At 43.4% G+C, this 17,568-nt stretch overlaps 1 protein-coding gene and 1 pseudogene across 1 annotated transcript; one reads left to right on the forward strand and one right to left on the reverse strand.

Moving 5' to 3' along the window:
• Window positions 1-4,851: 4,851 nt before the first annotated feature.
• Window positions 4,852-8,359, reverse strand: LOC103299995 (60 kDa heat shock protein, mitochondrial-like; annotated as a pseudogene).
• Window positions 8,360-8,758: 399 nt separating this feature from the next.
• CT47C1 (cancer/testis antigen family 47 member C1) lies at window positions 8,759-13,186 on the forward strand. Its single transcript, XM_054719440.1, has 4 exons — window positions 8,759-8,965; window positions 9,056-9,518; window positions 10,437-10,554; window positions 13,084-13,186. Exons 1-4 carry the CDS (start codon window positions 8,759-8,761, stop codon window positions 13,094-13,096), a joined length of 801 nt encoding a protein of 266 aa, XP_054575415.1. The 3' UTR covers window positions 13,097-13,186.
• The last annotated feature ends 4,382 nt before the right edge of the window (window positions 13,187-17,568 follow it).

The raw sequence follows: 17,568 nt of genomic DNA on the forward strand, positions 1-17,568 counted from the left end.
CACCTAGGTCCGGGTGAGGCCACGTGCCCCTGGGTCTGGGAGAGGCCACGCGCCCCCGGGTCCAGGTGAGGCCATGTGTCCCTGGATCCGGGTGAGGCTGGGTCCCGGGTCCGGGTGAGGCCTCACGCACCTAGGTCCGGGTGAGGCCACGCGTCCCTGGGTCTGGGAGAAGCCATGCGCCCCCGGGTCCAGGTGAGGCCATGTGTCCCTGGATCCGGGTGAGGCTGGGTCCCATGTCCGGGTGAGGCCACACGCCCCTGGGTCTGGGAGAGGCCACGAGCCCCTGGGTCCGGGTGAGGCCATGTGTCCCTGGATCCGGGTGAGGCCTCGAGCACCTAGGTCCGGTTGAGGCCACGCGCCCTTGGGTCTGAGAGAGGCCACACGCCCCCGGGTCCAATTGAGGCCATGTGTCCCTGGATCCGGGTGAGGCTGGGTTCCGGGCCCGGGTGAGGCCACGCACCCCTTGGGTCTGGGTGAGGCCACGTGCCCCTGAGTCCGGGTGAAGCCATGCCCCTGAGTCCGGCCGAGACCAAACCAGAGGGAGTCGGACCTCCATTACCACCATTTGTCCACCATCCAGAGCTGAGGGGTCAGTGCTGACATGTACACATAAGGAACTGGTGGACATTGAAATTGGGTCTCAAAAGAACTGTTGGTCCAGAAAGAAACTCACTACAGACTGATTCATTTGCCTGTCAGCATAACTATTATTGCTCGTCTCACATTCAGTTCTTATAAGTATACTAGGGGCCCAGTGCACGAAGATTCGTGCACAGGGGGTGGGTCCCTCAGCCCGACCTGCACCCTCTCCAATCTGGGAGCCCTCTGGGGAGCCCTCTCCAATCCGGGAATTTCTGTTTGTCTTTGCAACCAAATGGGCGAATTGTCTGAGACCCCAACCCAGTTTGGTTTGTTGCTCACAGAATAATAGAGGCTTTTTTTCTTCTTCTTCTTCTTTGCTTCATTGGTGGAGATTTCCTGGAAGTTTTAGGATATCTTCCCTTTAATTTTTCCTAGACACTCTGATTTTACTTAAGCCTCTCACCTTTGCTTTCCCTCCCTCTCCCACCACAACAGTAACTTGCTCCAGCTCACTTTGCTCTAGTGTGTAGGAAATCCATCTGCCACCAGAACTATGATTCCCAGCATTCCTGGTGCTCCCTGTGCTCTGGGCTTCCACTTCCGGTCCTGTGGCTGCCACCAGAACTACTATTCCCAGAATTCCTGATGCTCCCCACACTCTTGGTTTTCCCTTCCTGCTCTGTCTCCCTCCCACGGCCTCCCACTCTGCAGAGTCCTTCAAGCCACCAGCTCTCCCTCTCTGCTCTCCATCTGGCAGCTTGTGTATGCAAATTAACCCTCCATCTTGTTGGGTTAATTTGCATACTCATTCCTGATTGGCTGGTGAGCATAGCGGAGGTACGGTCAATTTACATTTTTCTCTTTTATTATATAAGATATCTAGTGACACATGATCTCGCTCATCTAGGGGAAATGATGAACAACATAGACTGAGGAACAAGAACAGAACCAGAAACAAGGAGGCATCAATCGGACTATCGGGCCTCAGAGGGCGGATAGGGGAGGGGGGGGGGAGGAGGGAGAGATCAACCAAAGGACTTGTGTGCATGCATATGAGTTAAGTTCAACAGGGGGTTGGGGCATCCGTGGGGAGGGGTGTGGGATGTTTAACTTCAACAGGGGGTTGGGGCATCCATGGGGAGGGGTGTGGGATGGGAATGGGGGGATGAAGACAAATATGTGACACCTTAATCAATAAAGAAATTTTTTTAAAAAAGACTGGTAGGAAGGCTGGAGGCATAGAACAGGTTGGTTCCACACCTACATGTGTTGGATAAAAATCAGGAAGGATATCTCGACTGTGGAGGTCCCCTCTGAGGAGTGAGGGGTTCCAGTCCCACACCAGGCCCCCCAGCCCAGGGTTCCAGTCCTAGGAAGAGAAGTCCCCATAACTTCTGACTCTAAAAACCAGTGGGAATTGAGGCTTAGAGAGGATGAGGCTAGTGGAGTCCCAGGCAGTTCCTCTTAAAGGGCCCCTGTACAGATTTACTTGGACTCACTTGCTCTTAGCTATAGTGTGGGGACAGCAGCTTGAAAGGCACCAGAGACATACGGGGAGGAACTGAATTGTTTGGCAACAGGGTGAGAGTTGGAGGGGCAGCTTTCTCCCAGACAGAAGTTCAGGCAGAAACCACTGTTCTTTGATGAGCCCTTCCCCTACAGAGCCAGCAGGCGGGGGCCATATGAGACTCCATCAACCTGTATCACACTGTTTTCCCCCACATGATTATTCCATGAGATCCTGCCTCACCCACTTTTGGGGCCCACCCAAGCTGTTTCCAGTGGATTTACCATAGGAATGGCCTGTCTTGGCCCATGTTTCAGATTTTCCTAAAATCTCTCAAACAAGCAGCATCTGGCCCCATACCTCTTGCTAAGTGGCTCCAGGCTCAGCACTGGCAACAGCCAACCATGGTTCACAGCTTGGCCTCACCTGGCTACCTCCAAGCACAGCACAAGAAGCTTCCATCTGCATATCACTTTGTAGCTTATGCCTGGTGGACTGGGCAGAACACAGGCAGCGACTGACCTTGGCCTGGGTAAATCCTCCCATTGACATGCCAGCAGCAATCAAGTTGCTACAATAAGAGGGTATACAGACCACACAGGTGTGCACCTTGAGTGTCCATCTGTGGTGATTGAGAAGGCTGTACCACTGGACCCTACAGGATGTCTACTATATTAGGCCACACTACCAAGCCTGGAAGATGTAGCAGCTCTATCTAGTACATAGAAACAAATACAGGGAGGTGGCCAAAATGAGGAGACAAAGAAACATGGCCCAAATGAAAGAACAGAACAAAACTTCAGGGAAAAAAAATGAAGCAAAATGGAGACAATCAAACTAATAGATGCAGAGTTCAAAACATTGGTTATTAGGATGCTCAAGGAACTTAGTGAGAACTTCAACAGCATAAAAAAGAACCAGTCATAAATGGAGGGTACATTAACTGAAATAAAGAACAATTTAGTGTGAATCAACAGTAGAGTAGATGATGCTAAGAATCAAATCAGCAATTTGAAATATGAAGAAGCAAACAAACAAAACACCTAATCAGACCAGCAAAAAGAAAGAAGAAGTTTTAAAACTGAAGATAGTGTAAGGAAACTCCGGGACAACTTCAAGCATACCAATATTTGCATCATGGGGGTGCCAGAAGGAGAAGAGAGAGAGAGCAAGAAATTGAAAACATATTTGAAAAAATAATGACAGAAAACTTCCCTAACTTAGTAAAGGAAACAGACATACACATCCAGGAAGCACAGACAGTCCCAAACAAGATGAACCCAAGAGGCCCACACCAAGACACATCATAATTGAAATGCAAAAGGGCCAAAACAAACAGAGAACCTTAAAAGCAGTAAGAGAAAAGCAGTTACCTATAAGGAAGCTACCATAAGACTATCAGCTTATTTTTCAAACTTTGCTGGTCAAAAGGATGTGGCAAAAAATATTCATAGTTTTGAAAGGCAAGGACCTACAATGAAGATTACCCTACAAAGTATCATTTAGAATTGAAGGACAGATAAAGAGCTTCACATACATGAAAAATCTCAAGTTCATCACTACCAAACCAGTATTATATGAAATGTTAAACAGTCTTATTTAAGAAGATCAAAATAAGGTGAAAATATGACAATAAGATTGCAATAAATACATATCTGTCAACAGTTGAATCTACAAACAAAATTAACAAGCAGAACAGAAAGACTCATAGATACAGAGGAGTTTTTGTTGGTTGCCACATGGGAGGGGGTTTGGGAGGATGGGTGAAAAAGTTGAAGAGATCAAGAAGTAGAAATTGGTTGTTACATAATAGTCATGGGGATATATAGTACAGCATAGAAATTGTAGTCAATAATATTCTAATAACTAGGTGTGGTTCTGGATGGATATAGGGTTTATTGGGATGATTAAGTATTAAATTATGAAATGCCTGGTCACTGGGGTGCATATCTAAAACTAATGTATATCAACTGTAATTGAAAATGAAAAATGATTAAATAAATAAAACAAAAAAATACAAAATAAATTATCTGCATGCATACAAGTCCTTTGGTTGATCTCTCCCCTTTACCCCCACCCTCCCCAACCTTCCCTCTGAGGTTTGACAGTCTGATCGATGCTTTCCTGTCTCCGGGTCTGTTTTTGTTCATCAGTTTATGTTGTTCATTATTTCCCCTAGATGAGTGAGATCATGTGATACTAGAAATACACTTATAAGAACCAAAACTGAGACAAGCAATAATGGTTATGCTGAGAGGCAAATGAATCAGTGTGTAGTGAGTTTCTTTCTGGGCCAACAGTTCTTTTGAGTCCCAATTTCAATGTCAAACAGTTCCTCATGTGTACATGTCAGCAATGATATTTCAGTTCTGGATGGTGGACAAATGGTGGTAATTCAGGTCCAACCCTCTCTGGTTTGGTCCTGGGTTATAAGCCTAACCAGTGGTCACGAACAATAGGGCGGTGGGGGCATGCGTGGGGATGGGTTTGGGATGGGAATGTGGGGGATGAGGACAAATATGTGATATCTTAATCAATAAAGAAATTAAAAAATAAATAAATTATCTGTAGGCATGGACAATGACAACAGTAGACCATTGTAGGTTGTCAACTGAAAGCAGTAACTGATGGTAATAGCAATTTTCTTAAACATCAGCCAGCCTTGTCTTCAGTCATTTCCTTCAATCTACTTCTCTGAAGTTATTGGTGAATAGCACTGCCTTGAGCTTCCTTTCACGGTTCTCATTAATGATGGTAAAGCACTATTCTAGGATTAGAACATGCCACTTCTCATACCACCTCCCATTCTCATTCATTCTACCATTCTCATGCATTCCAGGGTCTTTCTCTTCTTTAGGAATTTCTGTCAATACAGCTTCTGCTGTTGTTCACAGAGAGGCCACTCCAGCAGCATCCAATAAAGCAGTTCTTACTACCTTAGTTGGCTCAATTATTCCTTTTCCACCAAATTCACAATCTCCAAGCATAGTATTATAACTAACTTCTGAGCAACTTTGCATAATTTTCTCAACTATCAGTGATCCCTTGACACCTACATTCTTAGCAATAGTCATTGCAGAATTTTTGAATACTTTATAAATAACTTCTATACCAATTTTAAAAATCTTCATTAGCTGGAATTAATGAGTCCAAGGCCAGAATGCACCAAAGCAAGGCACAACCCTCTCCAGGAACAATGTCTTACTCAACAGCAGCTCATGTAGCATTGAAGACAAGCATCTGTTACTCTTTCTTTTCATTCACTTCAACATCATTTGTCCCACCAACCTTCAGCCCAGCTACTCCATCTGAGAGTTTTGCCAGACATTCATTTAGGTTTTCCCTTTTCATATTCATTAGTTGCGATATTTAACTGATCAGTGATTTCTTGAATATGTTTTTCCCTAGTTGAGCCTTGTTACCTTTTCCTTTCAAGGGCATGGCATCACCTTTGGTCACAATGACCTCTCCAATTTTTCCTAAGTCATGAAGCTGAACATTTTCAAGATTTCTAGCCAATCCTTCTTCTCCAAACAGTGCACCACCAATATCAATAGCCATGTCTTTAAACTGGTTCTATTGTCACCTAAACCTGGAGCTTTGACTGCTACAACCTGAAGGCCAACTTTTAGTCTATTCAACATGAGTGTACTTAGAGCTTCTCCATCTACATCTTCAGCAATTATGACTAAGGGCTCATGGTGAGCATTGGGAGTTTCAAGAGCAGGTACAATGGTCTCAATACTAGAAATTTTCTTTTCCCTCAATATAACATAGGCATCTTTGAATTCACATTTCTTACCTTTTGCTGTATTAATAAAGTATGGAGAAATATAACCCAAATCAAACTTCATGCCGTCAATAATTTCTAAATAATCATTCAGTGTTTTACCATCCTTTACTGTGATGACACCCTTTCTTCCAACCTTTTTTTATCATATCAGAAATGATGTCTCCAATTTCTTTGTCTCTGTTTGCAGAAATTGTAGCAACCTGAGCTATTTCTTCAGGGGTTGTCATGGGTTTCGACTGCTTTTTAAGTTTAGAAATTACAGCACCAACAGCTAACATCACATCTCTCCTGATCTCCATTGGATTAGCACATTCACTGATATTCTCAAAGCCTTCCTTGGCAAGATAGTGTGCCAGTACAGTAGTAGTGGTAGTGCCATTCCCAGCCTCTTCATTTGCATTATTGGCAACATCTTGAACAAGTTTAGCACTGATATTTTTATATTTATCTCTTAAGCCTTAAGACTTAAGGCAATGGACTTTGCAAATATCACACTATCTTTTGTTAATTTTGGACTGCCCAAACTCTGTTCAATAATCACTGTTCTTCTCTTTGGCCCTATAGTAATGGTACAGCATCAGCTAAAAGGTCTATACCTTGAAACACTGAGGCTTGGGCACCTGCACCAAAATTTACATCTTTGGCATAAGCCTGAGTGAGATGAGGATCCAGTGCCCTGGAAGCTGGCCTAATCTGACAAGGACTTTGTGTAATCAAGGCATTTATGTGGGGTAGCTGCAATGCAGGCAAGCTGTGAGACAGGCCATTGGCAGTGAGTGAGGGAACAGGATATTTATAATGCTGCAGTAGAGTTGAATTACTTAGCTCTGTTGTTGTCTGATATATAAAATAAATGTTTCATATTATTTACTTATAGAGGGAATAAGGTAATATTTTCCTTTTTATATTTATATGTTTAAAATTACCTTTCCTAATCAGAAAATGACCAACTCTTCATTGACTTTCTACTTGTTTTCACATTCTCCCCCTTATTCTTCTAGGGTTAATGATAGCTCTTTTTCACTAGCATCATCACTACTATCTAATTCACAGCATAATTGTGCAAGCATATTTAATGCTGGGTTTGATTTAATATGTAATACATATAGTGGGGTAATACCCCTAACAGCTGCAGTTTCTTACTTGGCCAAGATATTTCATATTTAAGTGTTACATTTATACTTTGGTGAAATCATATTAGCAGATGTCAGAAGGAGGGATTCCCTTTGATGTTTGATTTTCTACTTAGGAAATACCAATTAAATTATCTTTGTATTTTGGAGGGTATGGGGTTTGAATTAATTGAGGTACATAGAGGGGAACCTAACTTCTGGATCGAGAATGAATTATAAAATTGATGAGATACAAAGTTGTTCTTCATTGTGCAGTTGTTGGCATTATGAAAGATTTATTGTTCTCCTATTCAGCTCTTAAATACTGCAACCATATTTCCACCTCTCCTTTCTCTCCTTCCCTCTGCTCCAAGGATAAAGAAAATGATAATTTTTTCATTGTACATTCAATTCCCATATTAAATAAGACTAAGTGCAGGCACTGTACCAGGAATTTCTAGATTTTTACCTGTATTTCAATTAAAATGTTAGTGTTTAAAAGCAATTTCAAGGAATGATATCATCTGCTTTGCTTATTTAAAGAATCAATGGTAGAAGCAGTTAAGTAAATTCTATAGAATATATTTTGAAATAGCACATCTCTGAAGTCATAAATTGATTCAGAGTCTAACCCTTTGCTGTACTCAAGCAGATGAAAATTCATCTATTATATAAATGAGAAAAACCCGTATGCTAATTGAACATGCTTTTAAACCCTTTAAAAACACTCAGCATATTTTTTAAAAGATAAATTATGTAAAACCTCATTACAGTTCAACAGATGAGCATAGACAATTTTGATAGAGATCCCTAACTTTGAACCCCAATTAAGCAAAATGTTATTCTCCCAAAAGACTTACACCCTTGTTATTAATAGACCTTTATTATAAAAATTGTATGCAATTAGCATTATACTTTTAGTTTCAAGAATAAAATAGTTGTGGACATTTGTTTTCTCTCTTGTTAAATGAGTATCTACATAGTGGTTTCAAATGTACCTCTGAGTTACCAAACCCAAAATTTTTACTCTCTGCCCTTTACAGCAGTGATTTTCAACCAGTTTCATCTCATGACACACATAAACTAATTACTTAAATTCTGTGGCACACCAAAAAATATATTTATGACTGATCTGAGAAAAAAATAGGTCCAATTTTGATTCATTCACACTGACAGCTAGTGTGTTGGCTGTTATCAATTTTTAAATATATTTTTATTGTTGATAGTATTACAGATATCTCCCATTGTCATTTTGTCATTTTTTTTAATGGGAAAAGAGGTCAGTGCCCCTAACTAGTCAGGTATTCCATGTTTTTAAAATTCTTATGACACCCTTGAAAATTGCTGCACCCAGGGTACCTCCATATTGGACCACTATAGATTTCAGACAGTCGAAAAATTGAGAGGGCAGGACTTGTGTGGGCGTGAAGGTAGCTCAGGACCCTAAGGCCTCAAAGTCATTCATTGGACACATGGCATGTCAATCCTCACTTCCCAGCCAATGAGCTTGAAGCTTGTAAGGAGCAGACGTGTCCCTTTGTTGACTCATCTAGTCCCACCCCCGTACTGTGGCGAAACCTTGGTGGGTGTTTCCGGCCATCCACCCCTGCCCATCAGAGGCCGTTGCCCACTTGACAGACAGTTCCTCCACTGTCCCGCCCCCTCCTGTGAGCCCCCCTGTCAACGGACTCCTCTCCCTGGCCACCATCTTGGCCAGCGACACCACAGCCCTATCGCTGCCCCGTAGAGGTACTGTCCGCTGTCATGTCTGACAGTGATGATGGAAACCAGGCCCCAGGTGGCCGGGAGAGTCCCGTGGGCATGGTGGGAGCCTGGGTTGGGGAAGATGGAGATCAGGATGCCCTGATCCTCAACTCCGGGCCCCAGGGGGACGGGAATGACGCAGCTGCCGCCATGGTGGCCGCAGAAGTAGCAGAGGCCATGGAGAGCCTTGGGGAGGAGGCCGGGGCAGTGGGAGACCCTGAGAGCAACACGAGTGAGGAGGATTCTGACATTGGCCCAGCCGAGGAGGAGGAAGAAGAGAAGGAGGAGAAGGAGGAGGAGGAGGAGGAGGAGGAGGAGGAGGAGGAGGAGGAGGAGGAGGAAGAGGAGGAGGAAAACATGGTGCCAGGCCGGAACATGGTGATGGACCCCAACCAGTTACCCTTGGCGGGCTTCCACATCGTGTTCCTGGACCTGGTGCGCACAATGCTGCGCCGCCTGTACCACAATGACCACATCCTCGTGCGTCCCCACGGCGGCCGCAGTATCATCCTGCCCAGACATCACCTGCCAGGTCAGGCGGCCCAGATCCGCATGCTCTCGGTGCCAGATGCCTCTGGAGAGGGTGCTGCAGCCGTGCTGCCGGAGGGCTTCAGCAACAGAGCCGTAGGCTCTGGAGAGGGGTTCCCAGCCCCAGAGCCTGAAGACAAGGTGGAGGCCAAGGTGGAGGAGGAGTCTGCGGCTGGGGAGATGGCAGAGGAGGCACAGGAGGAGCCCATGCAGGAGGCTGAAGCCCCCCTGGGTGAGGATCTGGCGGAGCGGATAGGGTCTGGTCGGGAGGCCCCAGGACCAGGGAGGCCCCTGGCAGGGGGTGGGGGGAGAGGGGGGGGGCGCCTGTGAGCAGGCGGTGGGCACAGCTGGCGCACTGGCCGGTCATGCTCTCCCGGCTGGGTCGGGGCCCTCAACACACTGCAGGCCGAGGAGAAGCCCAACTCCATAATGGCCTTCCCCACCTCGAGGGGAAAAGTACATTGCCCTCTCCCGACCTCTGCTAAGAAATCTGAGCTCAGTGCAGTTCAAGACCCACAGACCAATGTCCGACTGTCCCAGGGGCAGGTGTTCAGGAGGGAGCCGCGGAGGACATGGGAGGGGAGCCTGAAGGAAAAGAACAAGCAAATGGCATACCTGGTGTTTGGTTCTTGGCTTCTGAAAGTGTCAAGATTCTTAGAAAGTTGATCCCCAAACATTAAGAACTGATGCCAAGGACTTGGTAAAAATGAAATATTCAGAGGGTTGAGGAACTAATGAATTTGTCCATAGAATTTGTCCCTGAGGCTTAACCATAGAATTTGTCCCTGAGGCAAAAATATTTTCCCAAGACAGTTCGGATTAGAACATACAAAATACCCTAGACCGTGGTTATTCTGATCCCTTTTTCTCTGAAAGGCCAGACAGAAGTCATCAACAGCACAGGTTTACTAGAAAAAGAGAAATAATGTCACTGTGAAAACAAGCAGCAGAAATGTGAGGGCCACAGGAGTGTTGCAGCAACTAGTAGGAAGATGCCTAGCTAGTCTTTTCCTAGTTACTTCCATCCTCCTGCTAGTTACTTCCGTCGTCCTGCTTCTCCTGAGGGTTTATGTGTGTCTCCATTCATTATGAATTGGGATTTTCTTCTGTGAATGTCTCATCCCAAAGTCTGTCTTATTCTTCACTAAAGAAACAACTGAAGAAGAGGCTCAGGGTGCTGAAAGTAAGGAAGACAAAGAGGTGTTGAACAAAAAACAGGAACCTGAAAAGGATGTGGATCCAGCAGAGATCAGGTCCAGAAAATCCAGGTATCTGTGTGTAGCTTTGAATATCACATAACCATTCCTGGCATTTACCTGTTACTGACAGCAATTCTCCCAGTAAATTAAGAAAAACGTTTGTTTAAAACTAGCTTTAAAATTCAATTTATCTACTTAAAACGTTAATAGACTACTCATCCTATCTAATAAAAGAGTAATATGTAAATTGACCATCACTCCAACACACAAGATGGCTGCCACCATGTGGTCAAAGATGGCTGTCCCCATGTGGACACAAGATGGCCGCCACAAGATGGCCAACAGGGGAGGGCAGTTGGGAGGGATCAGGCTTGCAGGGGAGAGCAGTTGGGGGTGACCAGGCCTACAGGGGAGGGCAGTTAGGGGCAAACAGGCTGGCAGGGGAGCAGTTAGGCATCAGTCAGGCTGGCAGGGGAGTGGTTAGGGGGTGATCAGGCTGACAGGCAGAAGTGGTTAGGGGCAATCAGGAAGGCAGGCAGGCAAGCAGTTGGGAGCCAGCAGTCCTGGATTGTGAGAGGGATGTTAGACTGCCCGTTTCAGGCCTAAATTGGGCAGTCGGACATCCCTCTAGGGGTCCCAGATTGGAGAGGGTGCAGGCTGGGCTGACACCCCCCCATACACGAATTTCATGCACCGGGCCTCTAGTACACCTAGTAATATAAAACACATTATATACTGAACTATACTTCATGGCTACTCATTTGTTCTCATGAGGTCTTCTGTCCTCTACCTGTAAAGACTAACGAATGGTAAATATATCAGTACCTAAGGCCAATATTTGTTTAGAAAACAGTTACTAGATGCAGCAGCTAAAGTTGCTGGGCTGTGTGGTTGGGCCTTCATTGCTTGGCCATAGAAATGTAGTCTGATTATTATGCTAAGTGAACTAAACCAGTTAGAGAAAGACAAATACCATATGATCTCACTTATATGTGGAATCTAATGAACAAAATAAACTGACAAACAAAATAGAAGCAGAGGCATGGATACATGGAACAGACTGACAGCTGTCTAAGAGGAGGGTGGTGGGGAGGACTAGATGAAAAAAGGTGAAGGGATTAGCCAAAGAACATATATGCTTAACCCATAGACACAGCAAACATGTGGTGATGTCCAGAGGGATGTGGGGGCAGGGACTGGGTGGAGGTGGGCAAAGGGGGGTGGTAAATGGGGACATCTGTAATCGTGTCAACAAAAATAAAGTAAAAAAAAAAAAGAAATTAGTCTCCTATATGAACTAGGAGACAAGGACTACTTACAAACAGCAAAAAGTTAACAATTTCAAGTAGGACCACATTTAATGATTAACACCTAAACTTTTGGTTGTAGATTTTTGTATTTTGTGTGACAGTCAAAAGAAAAGAAACTTAGTCATAGTATGATTATTGTTAATCATTGAATTGGTAATTAAGTCTCAAGGTTTATCTTATCTTTGTATATTATTTAAATGATTAAAATTTTCTTTCTTTTTTTGCCACTTTCATAGTTGTATATTTTATAACTAGAGGCCTGGTGCATGAATTTGTGCGTGGGTGGGGTCCCTCAGCCTGGTGGACAATAGGGCAATCAAGGCCGTCTTGCCCAGTCCCGATCAGGCCCAGCTGGCTGGGGGAGAGACTGTAGGAGGTTGGCTGTGGGAGCACACTGACCACCAGAGGACAGCTCCTGTGTTGAGCGTCTGCCCCCTGGTGGTCTGTGCGCATCATAGCAACTGGTTGTTTGCTTGACCAGTCACAATGGTTGCTTAGGCTCTTAGATATATAGATAGCCTCTCGTATGGGAGATATGGAAAACTGAGGGCCTGGGTGGTTAAGGGAGTGTCACTTGAGGAATGAACACAGGCTTTTAAGGTGGAGAGATTTATTTAAATACGAGTGTGGCCTCACAAGAGAAAGAAAAGGCATTTATGGTGTTAGGCAAGAGGGAGAAAAGGTGGTATGATCACAATTGAAGCCATAGGTTATAGGAGTGCCCTATATCCAAAGGTGCAGGTTACAATTAGCAGATATTTGGTCCTGTCCAAAAGTCCACAGAGACATTTGGTCTATGCCAAAAGGTCCTTGATATTTAAATTCTGATTTTCTGCAAGATTGGAGCCCTGAGCCATCTACCTAACCCCATGTGCCATTACAAGCTAGGCTACTGAAGCAAGAATGTTTACTATTGGCAATAAGGCCAGAATACAATTTTTGGACCAATAAAACATGATATTTTTATGTATTAACCCTATAAATCAGAAGTGCATATAAACATTATGGGCTTTTTGAATCCAGGATGTTTCCTAAGCATGGGCATTCTGGACAGAACCAAATATCAAGGCATTTTAGTGTGGACCAAATTTCACAATAGATCTCTTGGACAGAACCAAATGATCTGCAAGGCAGGTTTCAAGAGGGAAGCGTGTTGTTCTTCTCTCCTTATTGAGATAGAGTGCACAAATGCAGCAGGTACACACAGGGCTATTTTCTTAGATTTAGAAAGTCATTGGAGTTGGTTAATGCCTTGTAAGTGTTAATTTTCTCTCATTTCATCCTGCAGTTTGGAAAACTAGAAAGAAGATAAAGAAGAATGTATTGTTCCCTCTTTTTAGGTTTTTCATTTTCATAAATCCATGTTAATTGCATTAAACACTGATATAATTTCAAAATTCATCACCCAAAAATGTTGTCCAATGATATCTTTTATTTCTTATACCTATATTTGATAGCATTTTTAGTTAAAAATAAGTTTGTTTCAATTGATAAACTGAAATGCAGGCAGAGTTTATTTAGATAAATAATCTCAACTCATATCTCTCTCACCTCTTTGTTTCGAAAGATACCACTTTCCACATTTTGTAAGCCTGTTTAAAATTATTTTATGGCAGCCCAAAATAAATTAAAATGTCAAGTTGAAAACAATTTTTGAAAGAGAGAGATGATGTCAAGCCTTTAGAGCTGCTCTGTCTGATTTGAGATGTGCTTAACTATAAAAGGTGTTACCGTTCTCACTAATAAACTGTATACTGATTACCTGTTTAAATGATAATATATTGAGGTAAAATATACTATTAAAGTGAATTTTGCCTGTTTTTTTTGATGCAGCTACTATCAAACTTAAAATTATACATATGACTTGCATTAATGTCTGCTAGACAGAGGGGCTCTAGAGCAGTTTTGAAGGAAACCTCATAGATGGCCCAGCATGCCTGAAGGCCAGATGGTGCTGCTGAGCCTGGGCCCAGACATTGATTTGGAGCAGCGGATCTCGTCGTTTGGTCCCCAAAACAGCACCATGAGCATCACCCAGGAATTCTTAGGCTCCACCCAAGACCTACTCAATCAGAAACTCTTAAGGGTAGCCCAGAAGCCGGTGTTTAGCAGGCTCTGCAGGGGATTCTGATGCAGTGCAGGCTTGAGAAGGACTAGTTTAAAGGTTTGAGAAGCGCTATTAAAGCCACAGGGGAAGAGGCTGAGACTCACCCAAGGTAGGACCAGCCTTAACTCACTGACTTGGAACTGTTGCAGGTAAAGTGAACAGGATGGCAAGGGCTGAACTGGGGAGAGCACAACTTACAGGGGCTGAGAGATAGGGGGGCTGAGAGCAGGTCATGGCAGCAGAAAAATGCATAAGGGGGAAAGCTGGTTCCAGAAGGATGCAAACATAATATCACGTACATGAAGTCCAAAAACGTGCAAACTGATCACCATATATTGATTGTGGATACATGTATCTGGAATAAAAAGCATGCTCATGGGAGCTGTGTACCAATGTGTGCACAATGGGTGCATGTGTGGGAAAGATAAAACACTTCATTTAGGATTATGGTTACCTCTTGGGGAAAGAAAAGGAAGGGATCTTATTGAGAAGGGTTCCACAGTGGGCTTCAACTTAAGAAATGTATTGTTACATATCTTAAGCTGGGTGGTACATACATAGATGTTGATAGTATTATTCCCTATATCTTTGTGTAAGTCTGAGATATTTCCTAATAAAAATGAGAAAAATAAAAAAAGGAAAGGGAGAAAATGTGTTTAATCTGTGGGCTCTGTTTAAAGGGGGGAAAGGTGGAGTCCTCTTTGACCAAAGGATCGGAGAAGGGGCAGGGCTCTTGTGGGTGAAACTAGACAGCCTCATTTTTGCATTTAGTTAAGGCTTCCTAAGTGCTCTCTTGATTACACTGATACCTTCTCTTATATTCTATGGTAGCACATCTCATATTCTAACTTATATTGTCATTCTTTAATTGAGGTGAAATTTACATAAAAATAACCGTTTAAAAGTGAACAATTCTGTATCAATCACAATTTTGTGCATCCATCAACTCTTTAGTTCCAAAATATTTTCATCACCCCAAAACCCTGTTTCCATTAGTCACTCTCCATCTCCCCATCCCCCCACCCCCTGGCAACCACCAATCTGCTTTCCACCTCCATGAATTTACCTATTCTTGGGCATATTATATAAATAAAATCATATATCTGGCCTTTTGTGTCTGGCTTCTTTCACTTAGCATGATGTTTTCAGGATTCATCCACATTGTAGCATGTATCAGTACTTCATTCCTTTTTACAGCTTAATAATATTCTATTGTACGCATGTACCTCAATTTGTTTATCCATTCTTCTATTGATGGACATTTGTGCTGTTTCTACTTTCGGCTATTATGAATAGTGCTAATATGAATATTCATGTCCTAGTATTTATTTGTGCATTGTGTGTGTGTGTGTGTGTGTGTGTGTGTGTGTGTGTGTGTGTGTGTATCTACTTCCCCTGCCCCCCAACCCCTGATCACCTGGACTGTGAACTTCTGAATGGTTGGGACTATAAAAGTGTTTATCTTTCTTTTCCAAAGGCTACTGAGCTTTTCACTTAGTAGGTGTTCTACTAATGCCTGTTAAAGTGAAGCAAACTTCACATGCCCACAATCACTTTTTGTATGTGTTGATGTTTTAAAATGTGTTATGTATTCCGTATGGCTGGAACCACATGGTGAAACAGAGAGGCACAGGCCCCTTGTCATCATTATTTAAAATGAAAGGGCAGGCCAATAGACATTTTTCTATATAGTGATTTGAGCACCTTCAAATTGTTTTTGATTTTTCAGTGCTTAACATTGTATAAGTTGATAGTATAGTCTTGCTCTTAGTCCCAGGCAAAAGGAATTTCTGTCCTGAGCTCCGTGCTTTAGAGTGCCCACTTTTGTCCTCTTCCAACCATGCCCCTCCCTACAGGGCCAGGAGCCCAGCCCATGGAAGAAGGGGTGTGCCCCTGCTAGCCCATGTTCCAGGTACCTGGCACCCCTTTATAGTCCCAAGTCTGTTTCCAGGGCCTGTGTGCTTCTCTTGGGGCTGTCCTTGGGAGGGCTGACTACATTGCTGGGGCCTGTGCTCCCAGGCCTAAGGGGTGGTAGTATATACCCAGAACTAAGGATGGGTCTGGTCTAGGTGATTGAGAAGAGGGACACCTCTTCCTACACCATTGGAGCAGGACTTACAGGAGTCTGAAAATTCGAAATCTCAACCTAGCTTTTCAGGTGGTTATGAGGGTACATTTGTCATAAAGAAGATACAATTTACTTTACTTAATGGTTTATTTGTTATTTTAAATATTTTTTTATACATTTGGGTATGTGGATCCCTAATTGAACTCTTTTACTGAACCCCACAAATTTTACAAATGCTTCAGGAGGGCCAGGTTAAATATCTGATCTATCACCCCTTTCCCTTGATTGCTCCATGTTACAAGTTGTTACCTGAGCACAGCAGGGTCCTTTCCTTTCGATAGTAGCTCGTTCCAATAGCCCATATTGCTTTAGGACTTGAACCCAGTCCCTTGGGCAGGCTGGAGTACCACCATCTTGCCCACCCCCCATACACACTCATCCCCATCAGCATTCTTTCTCCTACCAGTCTCTTTGCTCCCCAGGTGTTTACACAGATGAGAACCTCTTCTTCAATACCACCCTCTCCTGTACAAATACCCAACTAGAGGCCATCAGCTTGGTCAGGCACAACTTGGTTATGCCATACACAACTTCTTAAGATAATTTTGCTTCTCTGATAACCCTCTGGTCTGAACAGTCAATATTTTACTTGATTTCTCTCCCCATGTGACAGACAGAGATGACTACAGAACAAGCTTTATTTTCTTTATTTGCTTTGCATATAGGCAAAATCAAGAATGCTAAAAACTGAAAACTTGTCAAAATGTGCCTGTAGGCATTAAAAAAACTTAACATCTACTTTAAAACAGAGTTTTGTTATTACCTGTGGAAAAGAAATTGTTAATGGAGTGTTCTTAGAGTGAGAATAACCTAATAGTGGTCCACCCTGAGCAGTGGTCGGCAAACTCATTAGTCAACAGAGCCAAATATCAACAGTACAACGATTGAAATTTCTTTTGAGAGCCAAATTTTTTAAACTTAAACTTCTTCTAACGCCACTTCTTCAAAATAGACTCACCCAGGCCGTGGTATTTTGTGGAAGAGCCACACTCAAGGGGCCAAAGAGCCACATGTGGCTCGCGAGTTGCAGTTTGCCGACCACGGACCCTGAGAAAAGCGGGGGGGGGGGGGAGGGAGGTATAGCAACTTATCTACATGATTACTTGGGTAAAGAGCATCTATCCTAATGAACTATTCACTATGGGAATACAAAGGAAATCAAACCAAATCAATCAAAAACCTAACATTATCAAAAGGGTAAAGATACAGTACCAGGAAAGATAGAAGTTTTATAGAGAAAATGCAAAATCCAGCATATGATTATACTATGTCACACTATACCATCAGCAAAACCAAGCTCTGAAAGCGTTTAAATTAGCTCTAGCATCTCACTGCCCATCTGAATCTCTTTTCCATGAAGCAACACCCCACTCACAACTTAAAGGTGCAGTTATATCTATCCCTGCATTTCTGTTTAAGCAAAGTAGCCCCAAGGTGGTAGAGGCAGACACGGCGAAAGTTATACTAAGACACTTCTGGGTCTCCTAAGAAAATGAGCTAGATACTGTGCAGGCATCCAAATGGAGCTCTCCCTTAGT

The sequence above is a fragment of the Eptesicus fuscus genome, chromosome 1, assembly GCF_027574615.1.
Source record: "Eptesicus fuscus isolate TK198812 chromosome 1, DD_ASM_mEF_20220401, whole genome shotgun sequence".
Classification (NCBI taxonomy): domain Eukaryota; kingdom Metazoa; phylum Chordata; class Mammalia; order Chiroptera; family Vespertilionidae; genus Eptesicus; species Eptesicus fuscus.